At 39.2% G+C, this 21,011-nt stretch overlaps 6 protein-coding genes and 1 pseudogene across 6 annotated transcripts; 4 read left to right on the top strand and 3 right to left on the bottom strand.

Moving 5' to 3' along the window:
- Positions 1-642: 642 nt before the first annotated feature.
- Positions 643-1,122, top strand: LOC119981213 (LRR receptor-like serine/threonine-protein kinase EFR). The gene has a single exon (XM_038824272.1). The coding sequence runs from the start codon at positions 643-645 to the stop codon at positions 1,120-1,122; it is 480 nt and encodes a 159-aa protein (XP_038680200.1).
- Positions 1,123-1,747: 625 nt separating this feature from the next.
- LOC119980874 lies at positions 1,748-2,877 on the bottom strand. Its single transcript, XM_038823702.1, has 3 exons — positions 2,738-2,877; positions 2,499-2,607; positions 1,748-2,192 (listed from the first exon to the last, which is right to left on the bottom strand). Exons 2-3 carry the CDS (start codon positions 2,593-2,595, stop codon positions 1,984-1,986), a joined length of 306 nt encoding a protein of 101 aa, XP_038679630.1. The 5' UTR covers positions 2,596-2,607; positions 2,738-2,877; the 3' UTR covers positions 1,748-1,983.
- Positions 2,878-3,213: 336 nt separating this feature from the next.
- LOC119980958 (polygalacturonase QRT3-like) lies at positions 3,214-5,552 on the top strand. Its single transcript, XM_038823870.1, has 3 exons — positions 3,214-3,464; positions 3,563-3,799; positions 3,944-5,552. The coding sequence occupies exons 1-3, from the start codon at positions 3,231-3,233 to the stop codon at positions 5,018-5,020; spliced, it is 1,548 nt and encodes a 515-aa protein (XP_038679798.1). The 5' UTR covers positions 3,214-3,230; the 3' UTR covers positions 5,021-5,552.
- On the top strand, positions 5,548-7,599 carry LOC119980959 (polygalacturonase QRT3-like). The gene is made up of 3 exons (XM_038823871.1): positions 5,548-5,839; positions 5,927-6,154; positions 6,443-7,599. The coding sequence occupies exons 1-3, from the start codon at positions 5,669-5,671 to the stop codon at positions 7,490-7,492; spliced, it is 1,449 nt and encodes a 482-aa protein (XP_038679799.1). The 5' UTR covers positions 5,548-5,668; the 3' UTR covers positions 7,493-7,599.
- Positions 7,600-7,833: 234 nt separating this feature from the next.
- On the bottom strand, positions 7,834-13,704 carry LOC119980957 (copper-transporting ATPase RAN1-like). The gene is made up of 9 exons (XM_038823869.1): positions 13,142-13,704; positions 11,948-12,562; positions 11,134-11,563; positions 10,642-10,967; positions 9,990-10,048; positions 9,564-9,906; positions 9,172-9,372; positions 8,758-9,015; positions 7,834-8,435 (listed from the first exon to the last, which is right to left on the bottom strand). The coding sequence occupies exons 1-9, from the start codon at positions 13,457-13,459 to the stop codon at positions 7,959-7,961; spliced, it is 3,027 nt and encodes a 1,008-aa protein (XP_038679797.1). The 5' UTR covers positions 13,460-13,704; the 3' UTR covers positions 7,834-7,958.
- Positions 13,705-15,312: 1,608 nt separating this feature from the next.
- Positions 15,313-16,593, bottom strand: LOC119981210. Its single transcript, XM_038824268.1, has 3 exons — positions 16,446-16,593; positions 15,758-16,322; positions 15,313-15,703 (listed from the first exon to the last, which is right to left on the bottom strand). Exons 1-3 carry the CDS (start codon positions 16,591-16,593, stop codon positions 15,313-15,315), a joined length of 1,104 nt encoding a protein of 367 aa, XP_038680196.1.
- Positions 16,594-17,651: 1,058 nt separating this feature from the next.
- Positions 17,652-20,273, top strand: LOC119981208 (annotated as a pseudogene).
- Positions 20,274-21,011: the final 738 nt, after the last annotated feature.

The raw sequence follows: 21,011 nt of genomic DNA, 5'->3' as shown, positions 1-21,011 counted from the left end.
CTTATGTTGTGTATGAACGTTAACTCGCTGATGCTTCAAGTGTTGAACAGGTCAACAAGGTTATTGAGGTGTTTCTCTTGCCAAACCACTTGGGCTAACCCCAGACTTGGGGAGTAAAAAATCTCACTTGAGTCCGGACATAGGATATAAAGAATCTCACCCAAAGTCAAGAGTTTGATTATTAAGTAACACAGTTATTTTCAAGTGATTTACGGCAAAACATAGACCCAACTTACTTATCGGACGCATGTTTAGACCGGTCTGAATTTGGACTTACACACCTACCGAGTTATTCTCGGTTAAAAAACAAATTCTCTCTCTTGCCAAGTCTGTCATGATTAAGTGAAACATAGCTTCATAACCTGCTACAATTTCTATCAGTCGAGCCATTATTGTCGAATTATTCAGTTTACTTAAGCGGTCGGAGTGAGCTGGCTGTAAGAACTTTTTCATTTCTCACAAGCTTGGCTTCCATCGTCAAAAATCAAGCAAACCACCCCTGCCTTGGCTGGTTTAACTCAGTAGATTAAGTCTACAGATCACCAGCAATTAGGCGCCTCACTTCATATTTTCCTGATAGATTCAAGAGTCCCAAACCAAAATTGTTGTCAACAAAGATATGATACACATGATAATTCTTGGATGCTATTGAAGTTAAAAACTACAGATCATCACAACATATCAATCTGCCCTTCTGTTTGCACCTGGATAGGCGTCACTTGCGGAGCTCGCCACCATAGAGTCACTGCCTTGAAGCTCTCTAGCATGGGTCGTATAGGAACCATCCCTCCTCATATTGGGAACTTATTCCTCCTTTCAGGGCTCTCCTTTGCAAATAATAGTTTTCACGGCTCTTTTTTGCCAATTGAGTTAGCCGGATTACGTCGGCTTCGATACATTAGCTTGGAATATAACAGCTTTAGTGGTCAAATACCATCTTGGCTTGGAGATCTTTCCCAGCTTCAAGACTTGGGATTATACAGCAACAATTTCATTGGCGGCATCCCAACTTCTCTGTGCAACTTGTCAAAGCTAGAGATGATGTACTTAAGCAACAAAAGTCTACGAGGATCCATACCTGAAGCCATTAGTAATCTCCACAACTTACTTGAAGGAGCATAATTTGGATGAGCTGTTTGCACTGAAATAAACTTGGCAGAATCCTTCCAGAGAACATGTTCTCAAACAAGTAGAGCACGTCTAGTTGGGGTAGATTGTAGAACACATCCAAGGGAAGATGACAAGACATGTTATTAGTACTGACATCAAGATATTGCAATGAAGTGTTGATATTGATAATGGGAGGCTCTATTCCATCCACCATCTTCAACATGTCTTCCTTGCAATTTATGTATGCCAACAACAGCGGCCTTTCGGGGTCAATGCCTCCCATTATCAATATCAACACTTCTTCATTGCGATATCTTGATGTCAGTACTAATGTCAGGTCATCTTCCCTTGGATGTGTTATACAATGTACCCCAACTAGTAGTGCTCTACTTGTTCGAGAACATGATTGTCAAATAAAATCACACTGAGAAGACCTCTTCATTGTGCTAATCTCACAGTTGCAACATGGATAATACTGGTGAACGACTTGAAGCACTAGAAGATGTTCATTTTCCACCCAACTAGAATGAAAGCCCAAAGCAGTTTTACCAACTCAGAATGCAAAAACAAATCTTGATTGAGGGAATCAGAAATCACCAATCCTAAAAGCGCTTGACACATTATGGAAGATAATAAGTTTCATGTGAAATGCAGGATCAATTCAATGAAAAACCAAAACAGTGATAATGTGCACGAAATGGTACAAGAGTATGATTCCAAACCAACCTCTGCTACAAAATAAACATTGATATGAAGAGCAGGCTGAACCTATGACAATATGGTGCCATAAAACCTCCACTTCCTTAGAGCCCCCAGCATTCCAATACAATATCCCTCTTCTAGAAGAGGAAAAGGCAGAGAATTTGTGTATTTTTACTCTTCCTTCTTTTGGGAATCAGGATTATCTGTGGACTGTCTGACACTAGCTTTGGCCTCTGCAAGAAATGCAGGATCAGGTTCATGTTTATCTGAAGGTTCCTTCATTGCCATGAAAATGTAGAAGGCGATAACTATGTTTACTGATATGACAGCAAGGAATCCACTCAGCACCGTTAGAGAATAAGGTGATAGTTGATCTGCACCTGTTCCATATAGAAAGAAGAAAAAAAAAAAAAAAAGCTTACTTTCTGGGATAACCAAACTCTACTAGCCAACACTTGGTAGATCCCCTTCAATTTTTGGATCCAGTAACTACATATTGGTGATTTAACTGACTGTGGAAAATCTGTCATACAATTCATGACAAGATCTATTAAGGAAATTTGGGAAAAACAATATTGAAATCAAAAGGAGCAAGAAACAGTGATGCAACATAGAAACAGAATCATTAACGGAACGAAAGTAAATACTTCTTCTCGAATCCCCATTGAACCCGCAAACAATCTTACCAGGAAGCAAATCGTGGTTAAAAGCGTATAATATTGCAACAGGAGCTACCCACATAAACATTGATGCAATGAAAAATTTCCTTATCACTGCCGCCATGGTCACCTCCTCCTACCACAGGAAAAATAAAATTAATTCATAACTACTCTCAGAAAAAGAACAATTTGCTGCGATCTTGACTTCATTCACACATCATTATCACCAGATAACAAAAAAACCTCATGAAGGAAATTTCACTTACATAAGAGTGAGTGGAGGCAAAGATGAGACGTAGAAGGCAAAGAGAGACGTCGGTTGGAGACGAACAGGTTTCAGTCTATCAGACTAGAGAGAGAGAGGAGAGAGAAACAGGAGGAAACTTCAGAGATAAGATCATTTAAGATAAGACGCCTCGAGAATGAAGATAGTCAGATAGTAGCTCTGTTTGGGCTTATAGTTTTGGACCGGGCCTAGTCTATCATCTTCAACCATCAGAAAACTTGGCTCTAAATGAGCAAATGGGCTTAGTTTGTCTTCAACTTTTACAGATTGGGCCTCAGTGAAGCAGCCCATTTTTCGGCCCACCCATACCCTCGATCAAAGCCCGCTTATGACAAAATTAGCGAGACTACTGAGGCCTACCAGTACCAGCCTCGGATGCATCAGCAAAACTATGCAAATTGAGATTTAATTTTCAAAAAACGTGTTAATCCCTTCCTATGAATCATTTTCCAAGGTCATCTTCTCAATAGTTGATGGAAGAGGAAGAGATGTTGAAAGAAAACATGGCGAAAAATCATCCTCTACTTTGTATGATAGTAGGATTGGGTAGTTTGATAACTATTCATGTTTATGGAGAGAATTCTCAAGAGGGTCCGTCTCTTGATGGTCATTACAGTGAACAAATGCAAAAAATGCAAGCTTTAAAGGCCTCTTTCATGCGTCCCTCAATCTCTCTTTCCCCAAACTTCGCTCCACCATCATTACAGGTAATTAATCCTGCTCCTCATTTCTTGACTTGTATTCAAGTATGTTAGATGTTTTTGATAGTTTTGTAATGATCATGGTTGTGATGATGATGATGAAGGCTCCAAGTAGTACGCGTTTATATCGCGTCACATCATATAGAGCAGATCCTACGGGGAAAACAGACAGCACTGAAGCACTTATGAAAGCAATAGCAGCCGCGTTTGGCGGCCCAACGGAAGGGTTCTTGATGGAAGGGATCAATAATCTTGGAGGTGCACAGATCAATCTTGAAGGTGGAAATTACATGATCACAAAGCCCCTCCGAATGCCAAAGATCGGAGTTGGAAACTTTGTTGTATGTATCATCACAATTGAATTGCTCAAGATGAACTTTACACGTTTATTTTCTTAAAAGCAGAGGTCTCAAGTCTCAACAACCTTCTTCTTTAAGATTTCATGCTGGTTTCTTCTCATTTTTGTTCTTGATCTTTATGAACAGATATATGGAGGGACAATAAGAGCATCGGATGACTTTCCCAAAAATGGGTATCTGATTGATTTATCAGCTTCATCAGCTGGCCAAAATGAAGAAACCAAAGCCAGCAGTGACACTGATGAAAACCTTTCCTCTTTCCAATCCCCCTATCACTATGAGTATGTAACCTTCAGAGACCTCATGTTGGATTGTAACCACAGAGGTGGAGGCATTAGTGTCATAAAATCACTTAGAACTAGCATAGACAACTGTTACATTGTCCATTTCAGTTCCAATGGAATTTTAGTCCAAGGAGGTCATGAAACCTCTATTAGAAACTCCTTCATCGGCCAACACATCACCGTTGGTAAAGATCCTGGCGAAAAACACTTCTCTGGCACCGGGATTAACTTAATGGGAAACGACAATGGAGTCACGGATGTGGTGATATTTTCTGCTGATATTGGTATACAGATTTCTGGGCAGGCTAACTCACTGTCTGGTGTGCATTGCTACAATAAGGCAACAGGGTTTGGTGGTACTGGTATTTATCTGAAGGTGCCTCGTGTGACACAAACCCGGATTGTAGATTGTTATATGGACTACACTGGTATTGTCGTGGAAGATCCGGTTCAACTCCATATCTCTAGCAGCTTTTTTCTTGGGAATGCATTCATTAAGCTGAAATCAATAAAAGGTGTTGCCAGTGGTGTCAATATTGTTGACAACATGTTTTCTGGCGACAATGGAGGGACTGATATCGTTCAATTAGATGAATCGATAGCAACCTTCGAGCACATTGATCAAGTTGTGGTTGATAGGAATAATGTGAGGGAGATGAAAATGAAATCAACTCTTGCTAGAGGTTCACTACATGCGAATGGGAATTCATGGACCATTGATTTTAGTCCAGTTCTGTTATTTCCTAACCTTATTAAGCATGTTCAGTACACATTTAGCACAACTGGCAGCGGCTTGTTCCCTAATCATGCCTTGCGGAGTGTGTCTGAAAATCGCGTTGTGATTGAGTCAGATGTGGAGGTACCTGCAACTGTTTTTGTTACTGTTGACCAAGGTGTGTGGCAACTGGCGAGTAGATGATTAGCTTGAGTGATAGATACTTTGACAATTACAGAGCTGAATCTGGAATTGTGTATAGAGTTGATTCTTAGACCTGTGGTCTTTTACTGAAACATTCAGTCCACCAACATAGTAAACATTTTCAGCACTCATATCTGATGCGAGGGACTCCTCTTGGTTCTGCAGTTCTTGTAGCAACTAGTGCTGTATAGCATGATAGGAGGGTAAAAAAAAAAACTTGGATTCTTTTGCTGCACAATAGATCTTTTGTTTGCAATGAAATGAAAGGATCGATACACAATTAATGGTTTAATACATGGGCATGTTAACCATTAGATGTACTAATCAACAGTCCAATGTCACAATAACTTGCCTTCATTGTCTTAGCATTAATACCAAGGTTAATTAACTAGTATTTTTGTGTGTGTCTCTCCATGTACTCTCCTTCTCTTTGAATTTGAATACAAATCTGATTCTTTTTTCAAAGAATGAGTAGAATTTTCTGTAACAACTTTGTTGACCAATTTCATTTTGACTTCAAATTTATTCTCTTCTATGAAGAAACTAAAATTTATCATCAATTCCAAGAAAGAGGATCCCTAAACCATACATTTTCCTCGACCTCCTCTCTCTCTCTCTCTCTCTCTCTGTATATTGTTTCCAGTAAAAATGAGAGCTTTATCAATCTTGTGGTTGTTCTTATTCCTGTTGGTGCAAGAAACAACTTGTTACACCAAACAGGAAAAGCTAACGGATCTTCTTGCACAGCTTCAAGAAATAGTAGTCTCCAGCTCCTCCCAACCACCCTCCACAACCCCCTCAATCTTTGAGGACAAGAAGGTATTTAGAGATGGTAAAATGTATAGAGTTTTCCACATTATATTTTGGTAAAATTTTGTGGGTTATGCTTAAAACTGTGTGTTTCAGATTGGAAGAGTGTTTTACCCTACTGGTTATGGGGCAGATCCAACTGGTGCAAATGAGAGCAGTGATGCCATATTGAATGCTCTCAATGATGCATTTCAAGTCCAGAAAGGGCTTGAGTTGCTTCCTGGTGTGAATGATTTGGGTGGTGTTGTGATTGATTTTCAAGGTGGAAATTACAAGATCAGTAAGCCCATCAGGTTCCCAGCGTCTGGTGTCGGCAATGCACTGGTCAATCTCTCTCTCTCTCTCTCTCGAACTTTTCACCAGTTTTGCCACTCTCTTGTCTTTTCTACCTAGAGACTTATACCAAACCCACATCAGGTTATCTCACTTTGTGACCAGTTTTTTGTCAGAAAGTTACACATATGTAATGTCTCTTTTGTTTTATACTGCCATGCATAATATTTCTGCACATTTTTTTTGTTCTAAATTAGCACTATCCCCTAAAATAAGTTTATGTGAAATGTACATATGTATTTTATGTAGTTCTGATATATATGTTAATATTAAACACAGCTAAAATCAGGGAGTCTAAGAGCATCAGACACATTTCCTGGGGACAGGCATTTGATTGAAGTATGGTCACCTAGTTCTACACCATTTGACAAAGAATCCTCAATCAACCTTGATGAGAAGCAGCAAAGTGTTGATAATATCTACTATGAAGACATTACCTTCCGCGACATCCTCTTCGATTCAAGCTTTCGGGGAGGTGGGATTTTCGTTATTGATTCGGCCAGAATCCGCATAAACAACTGCTTCTTCATCCACTTCACAACTGATGGAATCTTGGTACAAAATGGCCATGAGACCTTCATATCAAGTTGCTTCCTAGGCCAACGTTCAACGGTCGGGAACAACCCACATGAGAAGGACTTCACAGGCAATGGCATTGATATTCATGGCAATGATAACGCAGTCACTGATGTTGTTATCTTCTCTGCAGCCATTGGAGTCTTATTAAGAGGTAGAGCTAATATAGTCACAGGGATACATTGTTACAACAAGGCAGCAGCTTTTGGTGGTATAGGAATTTCAGTCAAAAAAGGAGCAGAAATGACTAGAATTGTTAACTGTTACCTAGATTTCAATGGTATAGTCATGGAAGATCCAATTCAAGTCCATGTCGCAGATGGGTTTTTTTTAGGTAATGGTAATATAGTGTTGAAGTCAATTAGTGGACAAATTTCTGGAGTAACTGTAGTGGACTGTATGTTTAGAGGGGAACAGAACAAGTATGTTCCAATAGTACATTTAGAAGGGAGTTTTAGTGAAATTGATCAAGTTGTGATTGATCACAACAACGCAAATGGGATGATCTTGAAATCTACGGTGGCGAAACAAACGGTGACAGGAAATGGGACTAAGTGGGTGGCTGATTTTTCTTCACTGTTAGTATTTCCAGATCACATTAAGTATTTTCAGTACTCATATTTTGTTCAAGGTGCTGCTGTAGGGTCTGTGATGTTTGCAGCTACTAATGTGTCAAACAATGTGGTGGTTGTTGAGAGCAATGAAGCAGTCAGTGCAGAGGTTTCTGTTGTTGTTGATCAGTATGCATGGTAATAAGAGAGACTTTATCTAGTAAGTTGCAATGACTTTTGTTTCGTTCCAGCTGACTTATTGAAGATATTTTACAATCTCATGGAACTTCAAAGTGACAATGAAGACACAGGATCGCATCACTCCTCTTCGCTGTTAAGTCAAAATCAAAATCTTGCCCTAACAGTTTGAGGTCTGCCACGTGAATCCATAAGAGAAATCAATGGCGCTTAAAATGAAACAAAACGAGCAAAAATGAAGATTACAATGGGATTATTGTACAGTTTCATTTACAAATTATGGGGGACGTCAACACCCACTAACGTATATAAAAGGTGTAAAAAGTTACCGAGGAAGAAAAGGGATTGTAACACAAACACACAAAACTGAGATTTACTAAATGAATCACACAACAATTTATCCCATTTACACTTTCTCTTCCTATTGAGTTGAGAGTTGAGACATGCTGGGTACATTTTCGCTCCTCCTCCTACTCTACAGTTATTTCTAATATGGTGGTAAGTCTAGGTTTTCTGTACAACCGGAGAAGCAAAGACGAGCACACAACACTGACAGATGAGAGAGCCATACAAGCACCGGCTGCCCATGGTGGCAGCTTGATCCCTAGGAGAGGAAATAATGCACCTGCTGCGATTGGGATTGCAATGACATTGTAGGCCATGGCAAAAACATAATTCAATCGAATACGAGAGAAAGTCTTCCTTGAAAGGTCGATTGCAGTAATTACGTCTTCCAAGTTGTTTCTCATCAATACATAGTCAGCAGCTTCTATGGCTATATCTGTCCCAGCCCCTATGGCCATACCAACATCGGCAGCAACCAGAGCGGGAGAATCATTTATACCATCTCCCACCATAGCAACTACACTTCCATCTTTCTGAAATGAACTTATAACATCTGCTTTTCCCGCTGGCATTACCTCTGCCCTCACATCTTGAATGCCAACCTACACAAGAGGGACAAACATCAGTTTTTTGCTTTATCTAGTCCAGGGTTACAACATCTGCATTATTTGGAGTCAGTGTTATAAACATCAAGCAAACTCTAAGGGCCTAAATGGTATTACACACAAACACACCTCAGGGGTGGAAGAGAGAGAGGACTTTTCTTCCTTCCCCCACTTCTATAGCATTTAAAATGTATGCAGAGTGGAAACTAGTTCTCTCTATATTTTATAGATTTCAGTCTTTTCCTCATAACTTCGAACTAGGAAGGAATACTTTTCATGTTTGAAAGGAAATTAGGAAAGAAAAAAAAGGTAAACAAACCTCTTTAGCTACAGCTCTAGCCGTCCTCCAATTATCTCCTGTAACCATGACAGATTTAACACCCATCTTGCCAAGCCCCTCTATAACCACAGCAGCTTCTCTCTTTAATGGGTCTGCAACCCCCAAAACACCAATTATGTTATCGTCATATGCAACAAGGACGCCAGTCTTGGCACTTTCTTCCAGTTCTACTACAAAATTTTCTACATGGGTTGGAATGGCAATCCCACTTTCAGTCAGCAGCTTTCGGTTACCAACCTAATCAGGAAATAGTTACATTGGATAAGCAACCATCAAAAAGTAATCATCCAAGCTTCTAGACCTTCATGTTCTATTGAAGACGAGAAAAAAAAAAACTTCATACGTATAAATGTGTGTGTGTATATATATATAGAGAGAGAGAGAGAGACTCACCAAAATCCTTTTTCCATTAATAAAGCAATGGACCCCGCTTCCAGGCAGAACAGAGAAGTCAGAGACATCAAGAAGCCATCCAGAAACTCCAGAGTCTTTGATCTGGCCGTGAGATTCCTCATTTTCAGAAGGCTCTTCAAAGAAATGGAAATGGCGGGCATATTCCAAAATTGCTTTCGCGAGAGGATGTTCACTGCTAGCCTAATCCATGAAAAAAAAATGCACACAAATATTACTTCATGCCCTTAGTTGCGCAATAGTTTATGAAGACCAACAAGTTCCCAGCCTTCTTGCAATCCCAAGCAGTGGTCTCCCTAAGGAAGGGAAGGACACATGGAGGAATAGGAAGAAGCGATGAGGAGATAGGAAACTAGTCATGGAATTATAATCACCTCTGCGGAAGCAACCAATCTGAGAAATTCTCCACGATCCATTCCAGAGAAAACTTTAGCAGTTGTAACGGTAGCCTTTCCTTGTGTCAGGGTGCCAGTTTTATCAAATATCACGTATTTAACCTTCTGAGCCCTTTCTAAAGCATCTCCTCCTTTAATCAATACACCATTATTCGCCCCAATTCCTGTTGCCACCATGACAGCAGTAGGTGTTGCCAAGCCAAGTGCACAGGGACATGCAATCACCACCACAGATATTGAAAACATGAGGGCAAAGACGAAGTAGTTGCCATTTTCAGGTAGCCAGTGTTCTGGGTAAGCTCCAAAAACTCCAGCTAGGTACCTGCAGATTAAAAAGCAAAGAACAACAAAATCAGATACTCACTAATCAAAGAATTATGCTAGAGTGAGCAAATATGAACTTACCAACCCAAAAAGGTCAAAAGTGCCATTGCAACAACTGTGGGGACAAAAATGCTCGCTACCTGCACATCAAAGTGAGTGGATCAAAACAAAAACCAAATAATGGAGAAAATGCATCATTACCGGTGAAAATGGAAAATATTGTCTGGCGAATACAGTGCATTAAAATTTGCATTCATTGAATGAAGTTAAAACAATAGGCTCCAGGATGCTACATATTCTACAGAGATACACTGTTTGGAACTTTGATGAAGATAAACAACAATCATATATTAGTCCAGCAGAAATTACAGTGATTTACTATTATTGTTGTTTTGGTGGTTATTATTATTATCATCTCCAAGTTTGTAAAGACTATATTGCTCATCAAGCAACAGTAGGGATTTTGTGAGTTGTCAATAATAAAAAAGCATTAACTTGCTTGATCATCTCTTCCTGTTTAGCAACTAAAAAAAGGAATTAACAAGTTTAATCATTCTCTAGAGTTTGTTTTGCTCCTACAGCCCTCCTTAAAAGGACCAACAACATCAACCATCCGCAATTTGAAGCTAAATTGAGGAATGCGGGTAGAAACCATCAACGAAGTGGTGCCCATAAAGACGATAAATTGTATCACAGGTACACAAATCATATCAAGCAGAATTTCAATACTTACAAAGTCAGCAAACTTCTGAATAGGAGCCTTTGACATCTGCGCTGTCTCAACCAAACTAATTATCTGGCTCAAAACAGTGTCAGATCCTACTTTACTAGCTTGTATGTGAAGAGCGCCATGCAAATTAATTGTCCCGCCAATAACTGATGAATTAACCTCCTTCAAAACTGGAGCAGATTCACCTGTTACCATACTCTCATTGACATAACTTGAACCCCATACAATCACTCCATCAGCTGGAACCTTAGTACCAGGTAGAACTTTTAGTATATCACCAGGCTGAATTAGCAAAGCATCTATTTCTCTTTCTCCAATGAGACTTCCACCTACAAAACCAAAGAATTAAAACAAAACTACCCAACTGTTTCAAGACATTGGAATGATACAGATCAGAGAATCTAGCAGTTATTTGCTTAGTTTTTTGTTAGTTTTATCGGAAAAAAAAAATGAAACCTCAAAAATCTCAAATTAATTTCCTTTGAAGAAGTCTACCTTTGTCTTTGACCACCAGTAGTGCCGTAGCTGGCGCCAGTTCTACTAACTTCTTGATAGCATCTGAAGTTTTCCCCTTCGCAAGACACTCCAAATATTTTCCCAGCAAAACAAATGTTATTAGCATAGCACTTGTTTCAAAGTATGTCGGGGACCAAAAGCCAGTTATTGCACCATATAGTAGTGCACAAACAGAGTAGAAGTAAGAGGCTGAAGTTCCCAACGCAACCAAGACATCCATGTTTGTAGAGCCATTTCGCAGAGCTCGGCCAGCAGCAATGTAGAAGCGCTTCCCAATAACAAATTGAACAAGACTTGCCAACGCCCACTTCAACCAATCACCCATTAGGAAGGGTCCACATCGCCAGAGCAGTAAGGAATACACAAGCGGTATGCGTGGACAAACTACTCTTATGAGAAAGATAGGGATCTGGATTACATGCATTAAGGGCAAAGATCAATATAAGTTGAAAACCTGAAATAATTCCTAGCTATTGATAGTCTCTAGTCTTAGTATATTGTAAGATAATTCAGAGGACGAATCCATGTCTTTGAGATGACATTTCGATGAATATCTCGATATATGATGTGCTTTCCTGTCCACTTGATATGAGAAACCTCAAGATGTGAAGACAAATGTACAACATACACACACACATTAAACACAATTTCTTTTGCATAGAGGTCAGATGAATTCATGTAATTAAAGATTGGATCTCTGAGAAATAGGAACATAACAGGACAGAACAGCAAGGAAGAAAAATTAAGGAAATATAATGCATAGCAAAACCATGCTCATTTGAGATATACTCACACTGAGAAAAAGACTGGAGCGGAATAGTCGGAACATCGTCGATGCTTCCTCAACATCCCTAGAAGTCATTCTTGCGTAAGGATTCATAACACGCAGTTTAAATCTCCCGCCGCTTCCTTCCTCAATGCCATCAACTAGTGCTCTAGAACGGACCACTTCAGGATCAAAGAGAACATCAAGTTCTCCTGACACCCTATCATAACGAAATTGTCTCACCCCAATCAAATTGCTAAGAATTCCTTCCAAGAGCTGCGCATCCATCTCACTGAGCACTCCTGCAACCCCTAGTATGATTTTATCCTGCTCACTGCTCTGTACGAGTGAAGCTTCGAAACCAGCATCTTCAATTGCATTGACTATGTCATTTTTACTAGTCACAGTAGGGTCATACTCCACTTCCCCTAATGAAGTAGCTAACGCAACCACAGCCCTTTTGACACCAGGAAGATCTCGCAAAATACCTTCAACAGAGTTCACACATGCTGCACATGTCATACCCACTATAGTGAACTGCCCAACAAGGGTCCCGTGAGACTTTGTCCCGGATTTAGAGGGTTCTGTCAGAATTTCTGCCTCAAACCCGGCATCTTCAATTGCATTCTTGATGTCATCGTCCTGTAACAACAGAATCATTAACAGCACAAAAAGAATACCACATAGAAAACAGCCAAGGTGACTCATTTAAAAGAGAGAAGAGTTATGGTTCCATACGCCTTACCATGGGCTCCGTAAGTAGAAATCAAAACAATCAGTCATATTACTTCTCATAGCCAAAGTTTCATATCATAGTGCAAAAAGAGAGAACCAGCAATCCAGTCACTAGAAATGTAAAATAATACAAAAATGTATGGAGAAGCACAATAACGACAACACAATGAAAGTTCTTATAACCAACAACAATGCATAATCCAGTTGATTCCCACATGAATGAAACTACAGTGAAACAAACAGGGCCAGAGCAGCAATCCAAAGAAGGGAAGGAAATAAATAAAAAAGAAGAAAGCTTGGATTCAACTTAACAAAAACAGCACTAACTCGAGATCAGATTCATCGCTAGATGCTATAAATTCTCACTCAACAAACCAAAGTCAAACACTGGAAATTGATGCGTCATCCAGATTCATCAGGAATGATCAATAAAGTATAAGTGAAATCAAATCAAGAATCAAGGCAGTCGAGATAAATAGCACTAACCTTAACCAAGTTGGGGTCAAATACAACATAGGCCTTGTTTTGAAGCAGTACAACAGAGGCCTTAAACACCCCATTAACATCCATTAGAGCAGCCTCCACCGAATTGGAGCAAGCCGCACAGGTCATCCCGGTGACTGTCACCTGAATTCTCCTCATCCCTTGTTCAATTTGGGACAAATTATACTCCTCGCCAACCTCATCGTAGGCGTCCAAAAGCCTCACATCCTCAAGGTCACCGGTATCCTCGCCGTCCGGCAGCGCCTTCCGTCCTCTAGCGACCTGGGTCAACTGCAGGTCCCTCAGACTCGGCGGCGCCATTGTCCCGGATCGAGAGAGACAGAGGAGTAGAGACGGTGAGAGAGGAATTGAGAGAGAGGAGAAGAGCGAGAGAGAGGGATGGTGCAGCCAAGGGAGAGATGGTGGAGGGTGGATTTCTTATATTCAATAATAATAATATCTGAGAATCCGATTTATTGCCGGATTAGTTGTAATGAATCCCCTTTGTACTTCCATGGATGCTGTTCCGTTGATTGGGGATGGTCTTGTACTACCACTACCGTTGTCTTTTCCTTCCATATTTCTCAACGCCTTCTAACGTCCAACGGACACACCCCGTTATTACTTATTAGAGCTCGGATTGTTAAAAATCAGTCAAAAAATTAAATAATTAATTCAAAAACTAATAATCACAAAAATAAATTCAAGTATTAAAATATAATATAAAAATTTTTCATTTGTATTATTATATGTTACTAGGTATACGTATATTATATTAATATTTTATGTTAAAAAAAAAACATGGAAGTGTTTTTGGTGTTGACGACTATGTCAAGTGTGAAATACAAATTATGTAACAGAGAGTGGGAGAGAAGCGTGTGTAATTAATTGTTTTCCTTGTTTTGACCACAACTTTTTATGAACAAGTCAGGGGAGGGGAGTCTGTTTGACCATGACGTTTCTTTCACAATCACTAATTGCTTATTCCTAATCCTAAGCCAACAAAATGTAATTATGTATATGTATGTAGTCGCAGGCGGATGATCAAAGTTTTTAGGCGAAGACGTGTTTTCTTGTTCGGCAAATCCTCAATTGGAAATATGACTTTCTTTTCCACTTACTGACAAAGTAATTAAGAAAAAAGATGAACCAAGAAACACACAATCGAACTTCCACTAACAATTATGCAAGAGAATATACATGCAGATATCCCTTAATTAGGCCTTAATTCCTACATTCCACACATCCTGGTTGTCCACCATTAAAAAAAATCTCTCATCTTCTTGCACCACACCTAATAAACTAACCTATCTCTCTCTACACACACACACACACATCACATCCTTGTTGTCCACCATTAAAAAAAGAGTCATGTTGTTCCACCCCACGTAAGAAATTAGCCTACATATCTAAACAAGACAATAAGATACATTTCTGTTGAGCTAGTAAGCCACTGAATCCATGAATGAATTAAGGTCAAAATCATAGGGTTTGTTTTATTTCCATTCATTATTATTAGTGGAGAGGCGTGAGCAGGTCATCTAAACACAGACAGACGGTAGGTGCAACCTCTTTTAGTTATCAACACCAACCACTTTACTTACTTTACCCCCCACCCCAAAAACATAAAATCAAAAGAGCCTCTCTCTTTCAGCCCCTCTGATTGGTGACACGTGGCAAACAAGCAACTAGTGACTTGGCAATTAAACATTCATAGTGCTGACTCCGCTCAACTTAGGATAGTGAGATTGATAGAGCCCAAAGTTAGGGAATTCAATTGACATATATTCATGCACAAATATAATTAGCTATTGTAAAGTTAGTGGTTCTAGATTTGTTTGTGAATAGATAACACTCATACACCAATCACAAATGAAAGATTGTGAGTGGTAAATGTATGGGCCAAAAACCTGACAATCATCCTCTTCATATTATCATATACATACATACATATACACTAATGTATTTTCTTCTCTTTTTTTTTATCAAGCACATCAACACAGACTACACACCACACCATGACAAACCAAAAAAATGATCTGGAGGATCATGACTACTATGCAACCAGCATTGGAACTCCGAAAGAAAATGCGTGGGAATGCTGCCCGAAAGCTTCAAAGCAGCGACCCATTTGGCGAAAATATCCGTCCAGGCATTTTGTTGCTTGCTAATCTTCACAATACTCCATTTTGAATGCCATTCAATTTAATACGTGTGTCCTCAATCAAATTCTCAATAGCCCAATTGGAAACCAACTCAGGTCGAGCAACTGCATTAACGACAATCAAAGCATCTCCCTCAAACTCTACATCATGCACCTGAAGTTCCAAGCATCTTTGAACTCCTAGCCGTAACGCTGTCGCCTCACCCACTGTAGCATCCACTCTAGCACTGGTACAAACCGAAGCAAACACTATTTCTCCGGAAGAAGAGCGAGCTATTGCAACAGCACTAGTGACTTCATGCCCCATAGCTGTATCAAAATTTACTTTTATTGAAATAGGAGGAGGAGGGACCCAATGCACCAAAAACAAGCTGGCCTCAAACCTGGGCAATCTCCATGCCCTACAATGTTGTTCATGAGACTAATGAATCTCACGAACTAAGTCATACATTGACCTCACCGGCATGCCATGAATAACATCATTTCTATATCTCCAAATACTATCCAACGACACCATTGCCAAAAGACAAAACTCATGACAGTCCTCCTTAGAAATGCCAATCAACTGTGGATTGAGAATAATCTTGACCCAACCAACAACTCCTCGGCTAACAAAATTAAGAGAATTCAAATGCCAGCGAGAAGTACTCCAAACCAGGAATGAAACCAAACAACCAATCATCAAATGAATTATGCTTTCACTTCCCCCATTGCAAAGCGGACAACTCTGTTGATCCTCAAGCATATGCAAAACACTAGATAGCCTATCCCTCGTAGGTAAAATATTCCAAGCAACCTTCCACAAAAGCAACTGAAGCCTAGCATGAATATCCATCTTCCAAATTTGATTCCATTGATTACCAACAAGAGGGGCTGAGTTTGAAGGCACGGCTGCACTTGAATTAAGGACATGATATGCAATCTTTACTGAGAAATCCCTTGAGGTACTAAGAGTCCACACCCACCTATCCTCCCTCGAAGAATCCAATAGCTGAATTTTGAGGATATTATCAACTGTCCCTTGCTCAAAAATAGCATGCAAAAGTGGAACATTCTAACGCTTGGGATGGTGAAGCATTAAAGAGTCCACAGTAAAGTCATTTTGCTGAACTTGAGCATTCAATTTGGGTATAGGCTTGAAACCATCTTGCAAAGGAATCCATGGATCATACCACACTCTAGTATTTGTACCTGACTTGATAAGCTTGCATAAACCCATACTAATAACAGCTCTCCAACTCAATAAGCTCTTCCAAAACCAGGAATCAGAACCTACAACCTGGGCTGTCATCAAATCTCATCCACGAGGAATTACATATTTGCTGTACAACTGATCCTTGCACATAGAACCAGTAGAAGTGATCATTCTCCAACTGAACTTAGCAAGAAGAGCAGAATTCATATAAGATATTCTTCTAAAGCCCAATCCTCCTTGAGATTTCAAGGTACATAATGAGGCCCAACCCCTCAAATATAAATGCCTAGAACCAGGATCCCATCCCCACCAAAAATTCCTCACAATGCCATCCAGAGAATTACAAACATACTGAGGAAACTTAAAAACTTGCATAGCGTATGAAGGAAGAGACGATAAGACCGATTTAATCAACATACCTCTACATGCTTGTGAAAGGATCCTAGACTTCCACCCCGATAGTCTCTGAACCATTCTGTTTTTGATATCCTCATACCACCACTTCCTATGCAAGAAATCCATGATTGGAAGCCCCAGATACACCGCTCTTGGAGGAGAAATTTGAAAGTGAAGAATGTTGTTAATATTGTGCTTCAACAACTCCGAAGCATTTCGGCTAAAAAACAAAGCTGACTTCCCAGAATGAATGCTTTGGCTAGACCATAAACAATATTTGTCAAGGCACCTTTGAATAGAGATTGCTTCACCACGATTGGCCCGAGAGAAAATAATGGAGTCATCCGCATAAAACAAGTGAGAAATAGATGAACTGTTCCGAGTGGAACAAATTCCATGAATATTACCAGCAGCCTCTTCCCTAAGAGCATCCACAATGGGATGATTTTGAAGTACTTGAGATGATACTTTCTTGATAAATTAAGTGCTAGATGTTCACAATGGGTATAATGGAGTGTATTTCAAGTATTTGAAATGCTACTTTTTTTATAAGTATAACGCTATATACACACAATGGATGAAAAATGACACTTGAAAATTTCTAATTACAAGCGCTTGTTGAAGCATCAATCATGTTAGCTTTAATTTAGTTATCCAGTACCTGGGCCCTACATTAATGGGCCACGATATCAAAATGGCCTGTTAAAGGCCCGGGCTTTATTGACAGCTCTCCCAACTCTCTCTAGTCTCGGTTCGCATTCGCGCGGGCGCGGCCCTTCAGTTGCCATTGATTTCAAAGTCCAAATCCTCAGATTCTGCGACGCAGAGTAACAGAAAAGGGGAGACAATGAGGGGAAGTACCGCAATTCGCCAGGTCCTGGCGGGAAGAGGCGGCGGCTGGACTCGTTCGATTTCATCTCCTACTTCTCTGACTGAAACCCTCGTTTCAATTACTTGCAACACTGGAAGCACAATGTCGCAACCCAATTTCGTTACTTCCAAGTTTGTGTCTACCAGTGCCTATATTTCTAACAACATTACCGATAGTCTGATACTCATTTTCAGTTCCGTAGAACCCTCTCTACTCCCACAGGTATGCGTCCTCCTTCACTGATTCTTTTAGCTTTCGGTGGTTTCTGTTATGCTGACAAGTTTGTATCTTTTAGGGAATTTTTTTTTCTTTTTTTTGGTAGGTTCTAATGCTGTTGTTTTGGGATGGGAACAATGGGAGTGATTTTTTTTCTTAAAAAAACTTTTGCTTTCAAGCCTACAGTGTTTTTGGTGTCTGTTGAGAAATTGAATGTACTTCTGCATTAGGTTTTTTGGGCAGAAATTGAGTGCCTTACTTGTCGCAGTTAGAGCCAAATGTAAGTCCAGTTTCATCTAAGTATAACCTGCTGAGTTGTTTGGAGAATTGAACATTGGTTCTAGAATAAAGTTTTAGGCTATCAATAATTAGTATTGCCTGGATTTGACAACGGGAAAACTATTATAGTTTGATCAGTTTGATGGAAAGATGAAATAAATTCTTGCACGAGGGAGAAGAGAAGTATGTAATCTTCAATTCAGTAATGGTAATGGTTGTCGTACTTTTAGTCCTTTCAGCTGTGTCCCCATGCAAGTGTATACGTTGCAGCCTTGCAGGACATTATGTTTCTTGACTAGAGTGCTATTTTCTAACTCTTGATATACCTTTTTTCCAATGGTTTTATGTAACTCTGTTACTCGAAGGTGTTTATATAATGAAGAATCACACATCATCGGAATTACTTGATTTCAGCCATCCTCCTAACATGATCCTTGTTTCGTCGGAGGAAGAGTTAAACAAATCCTTAAGAAAAGCTCAAGGTATATGAGTATATATGTTTCTTTCATTTAAACTGAGTGGCTAATCCTTTGTTGCTTACAAATTCTCTTGAATTTAAATGTGATAGATGAATCGTTGCCAGCAATTTTCTACTTCACTGCGGATTGGTGTGCACCCTGTAGGTATCCTGGATTCCTGGTTATTTGTATTTTGTACTTTGTTTATTCGAGCAATATTCCAACTTTGACTTATGAATTAATGTATTTTGTTTGGTTGTTCTTTTTTTGTATGAAAAAAGGCATATGATGGCTCTTTTTTTGTGCAGGCAGACTCCTAGGTCCTGTCATGGGAGTGTTTTGTGACAGATACCCTCATTTGACAACTTATAAAATCAACTTCGACACGGTGGATGGGCTGCTGGTGTTGGGAAAGTTTTATTTCATTGATTCATATAACTTTTAATGCTCTAAGTCATATTATGCCGATCATACAATTGTTTACAATATAAAAAACCAGTTAAATTCTGCACATCTGGACATTCTTTTGTCAGTTCTTGGTTTATCAGAAAAATTGGGTGCCTTGTATTCACATTCAACAATGATCTTTTGGGATTATTTATGCAAATAACCGCTCACCTTTCAAAATCTCTGCCTCCTGGCCTGGTTGATTACAATCCAGCTTTCATCGCCATCCTGTATGGTAACTTTTAAAACTATTGGACAAAGTATACATTATCAGCTTGATTGTTCTTTTTTTTCCTTTTATTTGTCTTCTTTCCCATAATTGCTAGACAAAAGGCTTCCTCAAGGCTCATATGAAATTCTTCTTTCATTCTATATAATTAACTAGTCATGCATGATTAATTGATGGTATCCAATACAGTTATCTGTGCGCAGGAAGGCCTTCGAAGCGCATTGGAGAAGTTAAATGTCTACCCTGTGGTAAACTAGTCCGGTCCTTCTATTTCTGTTGCACTTTTAAGCAGTGTTCACTCTTTTGTTGGGAGGGGAGGGGAAAATATTGAAGTCGCGAGGACTTATGAATAACAGGTATTGGTTAAGTCTAACAAAAAGGGAAGATAGGTATGACCTTGGAGCTCGAGAGTACCAGTTTTACCTGAGCTAATAATTTCAAATAATGTAATTGCTTGGTTGAATAATCTCTTATGTTGAAATCCCTCGGATATTGTGAGGTATTTCATGCAATAGTGTTACTGTAATTAAGTCTTGTGTGGTGATTATGAACTTCTCTATGTCTTTGGCTTAAGCTATGTTAAGTAAGCTGACTATTGATGATTAAACATTCGAGCTAGATAAATGGGCACATGGATGCTGTCCTTCTGTCTCACCCACACAGCCACTTGCATGCATAGTCCATAAACAAAGAAGCAAATGCTCACTTGAATGTACACCCACACCAGTGAGAAAAAGTGAAGGAAGAGAAAATTTACTGATTGGCTTTGTGTGCTGCAGCCTACACTCCACTTCCATCAAAATGGTAAAAAGCATAAGAGGAGATTGTTGGAGCTGATATTGAACGTTTGAAGCATATTATCGAAAAACTTTACAGGTAATTCCTGACCCTGTATATGTTTGATTTAGTAGTTGCAGTATTGGTTAGCATCACAGCTTTGAATGGTTTGTTGATTTTTTTTTTATTGGATCAGGTTTTTTTCTTGTTATAAAATAGCAGAGGTGATTTCGATAAACCGATGCATGAAATAAATTTGTTCCTTCGCGGTGATATTTTTGTTTAATCATAGGATGTCCTCAATTTAACTTATTGTTGGAGTGTCTGGATCCCTCGGATACATTAAAAGCTTTCTCTTTTTTTTCTTCTCCAAATACTTTTTGCTATTTAGCTGAATAAATCATCATTGTGTTGCCTTTTATAAATTATTATTTTGCTGCTTTTAAAAGTTCTGTCGGTTCTTTTTGGGACTAAAGAAATCAAGTCATACTTGACACATTGGATAACTTCTTGAAACAAATTATTATCTTAAAAGAAATTTTAAGCTTGGGTGGCAAACTGACAATGATTTAAGTCATTTGAAACATGTACGTAGAAATAACTGAATACAGTCTTTGTTCTGCTTACTTTGGAGAATTTACATTTTTAGCTTTATCTTTATTGGCTCAAGTGATTTATGTTGCTCTTTAGCCACAGGCTAGAATTTGATAAGTGAGACTTTGGTGTGAGTCATCTTACTCATTGGGCTTTGCTTGCTTGATTGAGATTCATTCATATATTATAAGATGAAACATGCATACAAATATTATGTCAGTTTGAGGTAGTCATCTTGCGATTCACT

The sequence above is a fragment of the Tripterygium wilfordii genome, chromosome 16 (genome assembly GCF_013401445.1).
Source record: "Tripterygium wilfordii isolate XIE 37 chromosome 16, ASM1340144v1, whole genome shotgun sequence".
NCBI lineage: Eukaryota > Viridiplantae > Streptophyta > Magnoliopsida > Celastrales > Celastraceae > Tripterygium > Tripterygium wilfordii.
The sequence above is the reverse complement of the archived record's forward strand: the minus strand, read 5'-3'. Positions and strand labels throughout refer to the sequence as shown.

What these genes read in the sequence shown, in the direction of transcription:
- LOC119981213 (XM_038824272.1), top strand. Translation starts at nt 643, where the DNA reads ATGCTATTGAAGTTAAAAACTACAGATCATCACAACATATCAATCTGC.
- LOC119980874 (XM_038823702.1), bottom strand. Translation starts at nt 2,595, where the DNA reads ATGGCGGCAGTGATAAGGAAATTTTTCATTGCATCAATGTTTATGTGG. An exon ending in TAACCACGATTTGCTTCCTG is followed by an intron (nt 2,193 to 2,498) that starts GTAAGATTGTTT and finishes TATATGGAACAG; the next exon opens with GTGCAGATCAACTATCACCT.
- LOC119980958 (XM_038823870.1), top strand. Translation starts at nt 3,231, where the DNA reads ATGGAAGAGGAAGAGATGTTGAAAGAAAACATGGCGAAAAATCATCCT. An exon ending in TCGCTCCACCATCATTACAG is followed by an intron (nt 3,465 to 3,562) that starts GTAATTAATCCT and finishes ATGATGATGAAG; the next exon opens with GCTCCAAGTAGTACGCGTTT. An exon ending in TCGGAGTTGGAAACTTTGTT is followed by an intron (nt 3,800 to 3,943) that starts GTATGTATCATC and finishes CTTTATGAACAG; the next exon opens with ATATATGGAGGGACAATAAG.
- LOC119980959 (XM_038823871.1), top strand. Translation starts at nt 5,669, where the DNA reads ATGAGAGCTTTATCAATCTTGTGGTTGTTCTTATTCCTGTTGGTGCAA. An exon ending in CAATCTTTGAGGACAAGAAG is followed by an intron (nt 5,840 to 5,926) that starts GTATTTAGAGAT and finishes TGTGTGTTTCAG; the next exon opens with ATTGGAAGAGTGTTTTACCC. An exon ending in CTGGTGTCGGCAATGCACTG is followed by an intron (nt 6,155 to 6,442) that starts GTCAATCTCTCT and finishes TATTAAACACAG; the next exon opens with CTAAAATCAGGGAGTCTAAG.
- LOC119980957 (XM_038823869.1), bottom strand. Translation starts at nt 13,459, where the DNA reads ATGGCGCCGCCGAGTCTGAGGGACCTGCAGTTGACCCAGGTCGCTAGA. An exon ending in TTGACCCCAACTTGGTTAAG is followed by an intron (nt 12,563 to 13,141) that starts GTTAGTGCTATT and finishes CTGTTGTTACAG; the next exon opens with GACGATGACATCAAGAATGC. An exon ending in ACTGGTGGTCAAAGACAAAG is followed by an intron (nt 10,968 to 11,133) that starts GTAGACTTCTTC and finishes TTGGTTTTGTAG; the next exon opens with GTGGAAGTCTCATTGGAGAA.
- LOC119981210 (XM_038824268.1), bottom strand. Translation starts at nt 16,593, where the DNA reads ATGACAGCCCAGGTTGTAGGTTCTGATTCCTGGTTTTGGAAGAGCTTA. An exon ending in ATGGATTCCTTTGCAAGATG is followed by an intron (nt 16,323 to 16,445) that starts GTTTCAAGCCTA and finishes TTTTTGAGCAAG; the next exon opens with GGACAGTTGATAATATCCTC. An exon ending in ATTCATGGCATGCCGGTGAG is followed by an intron (nt 15,704 to 15,757) that starts GTCAATGTATGA and finishes ACAACATTGTAG; the next exon opens with GGCATGGAGATTGCCCAGGT.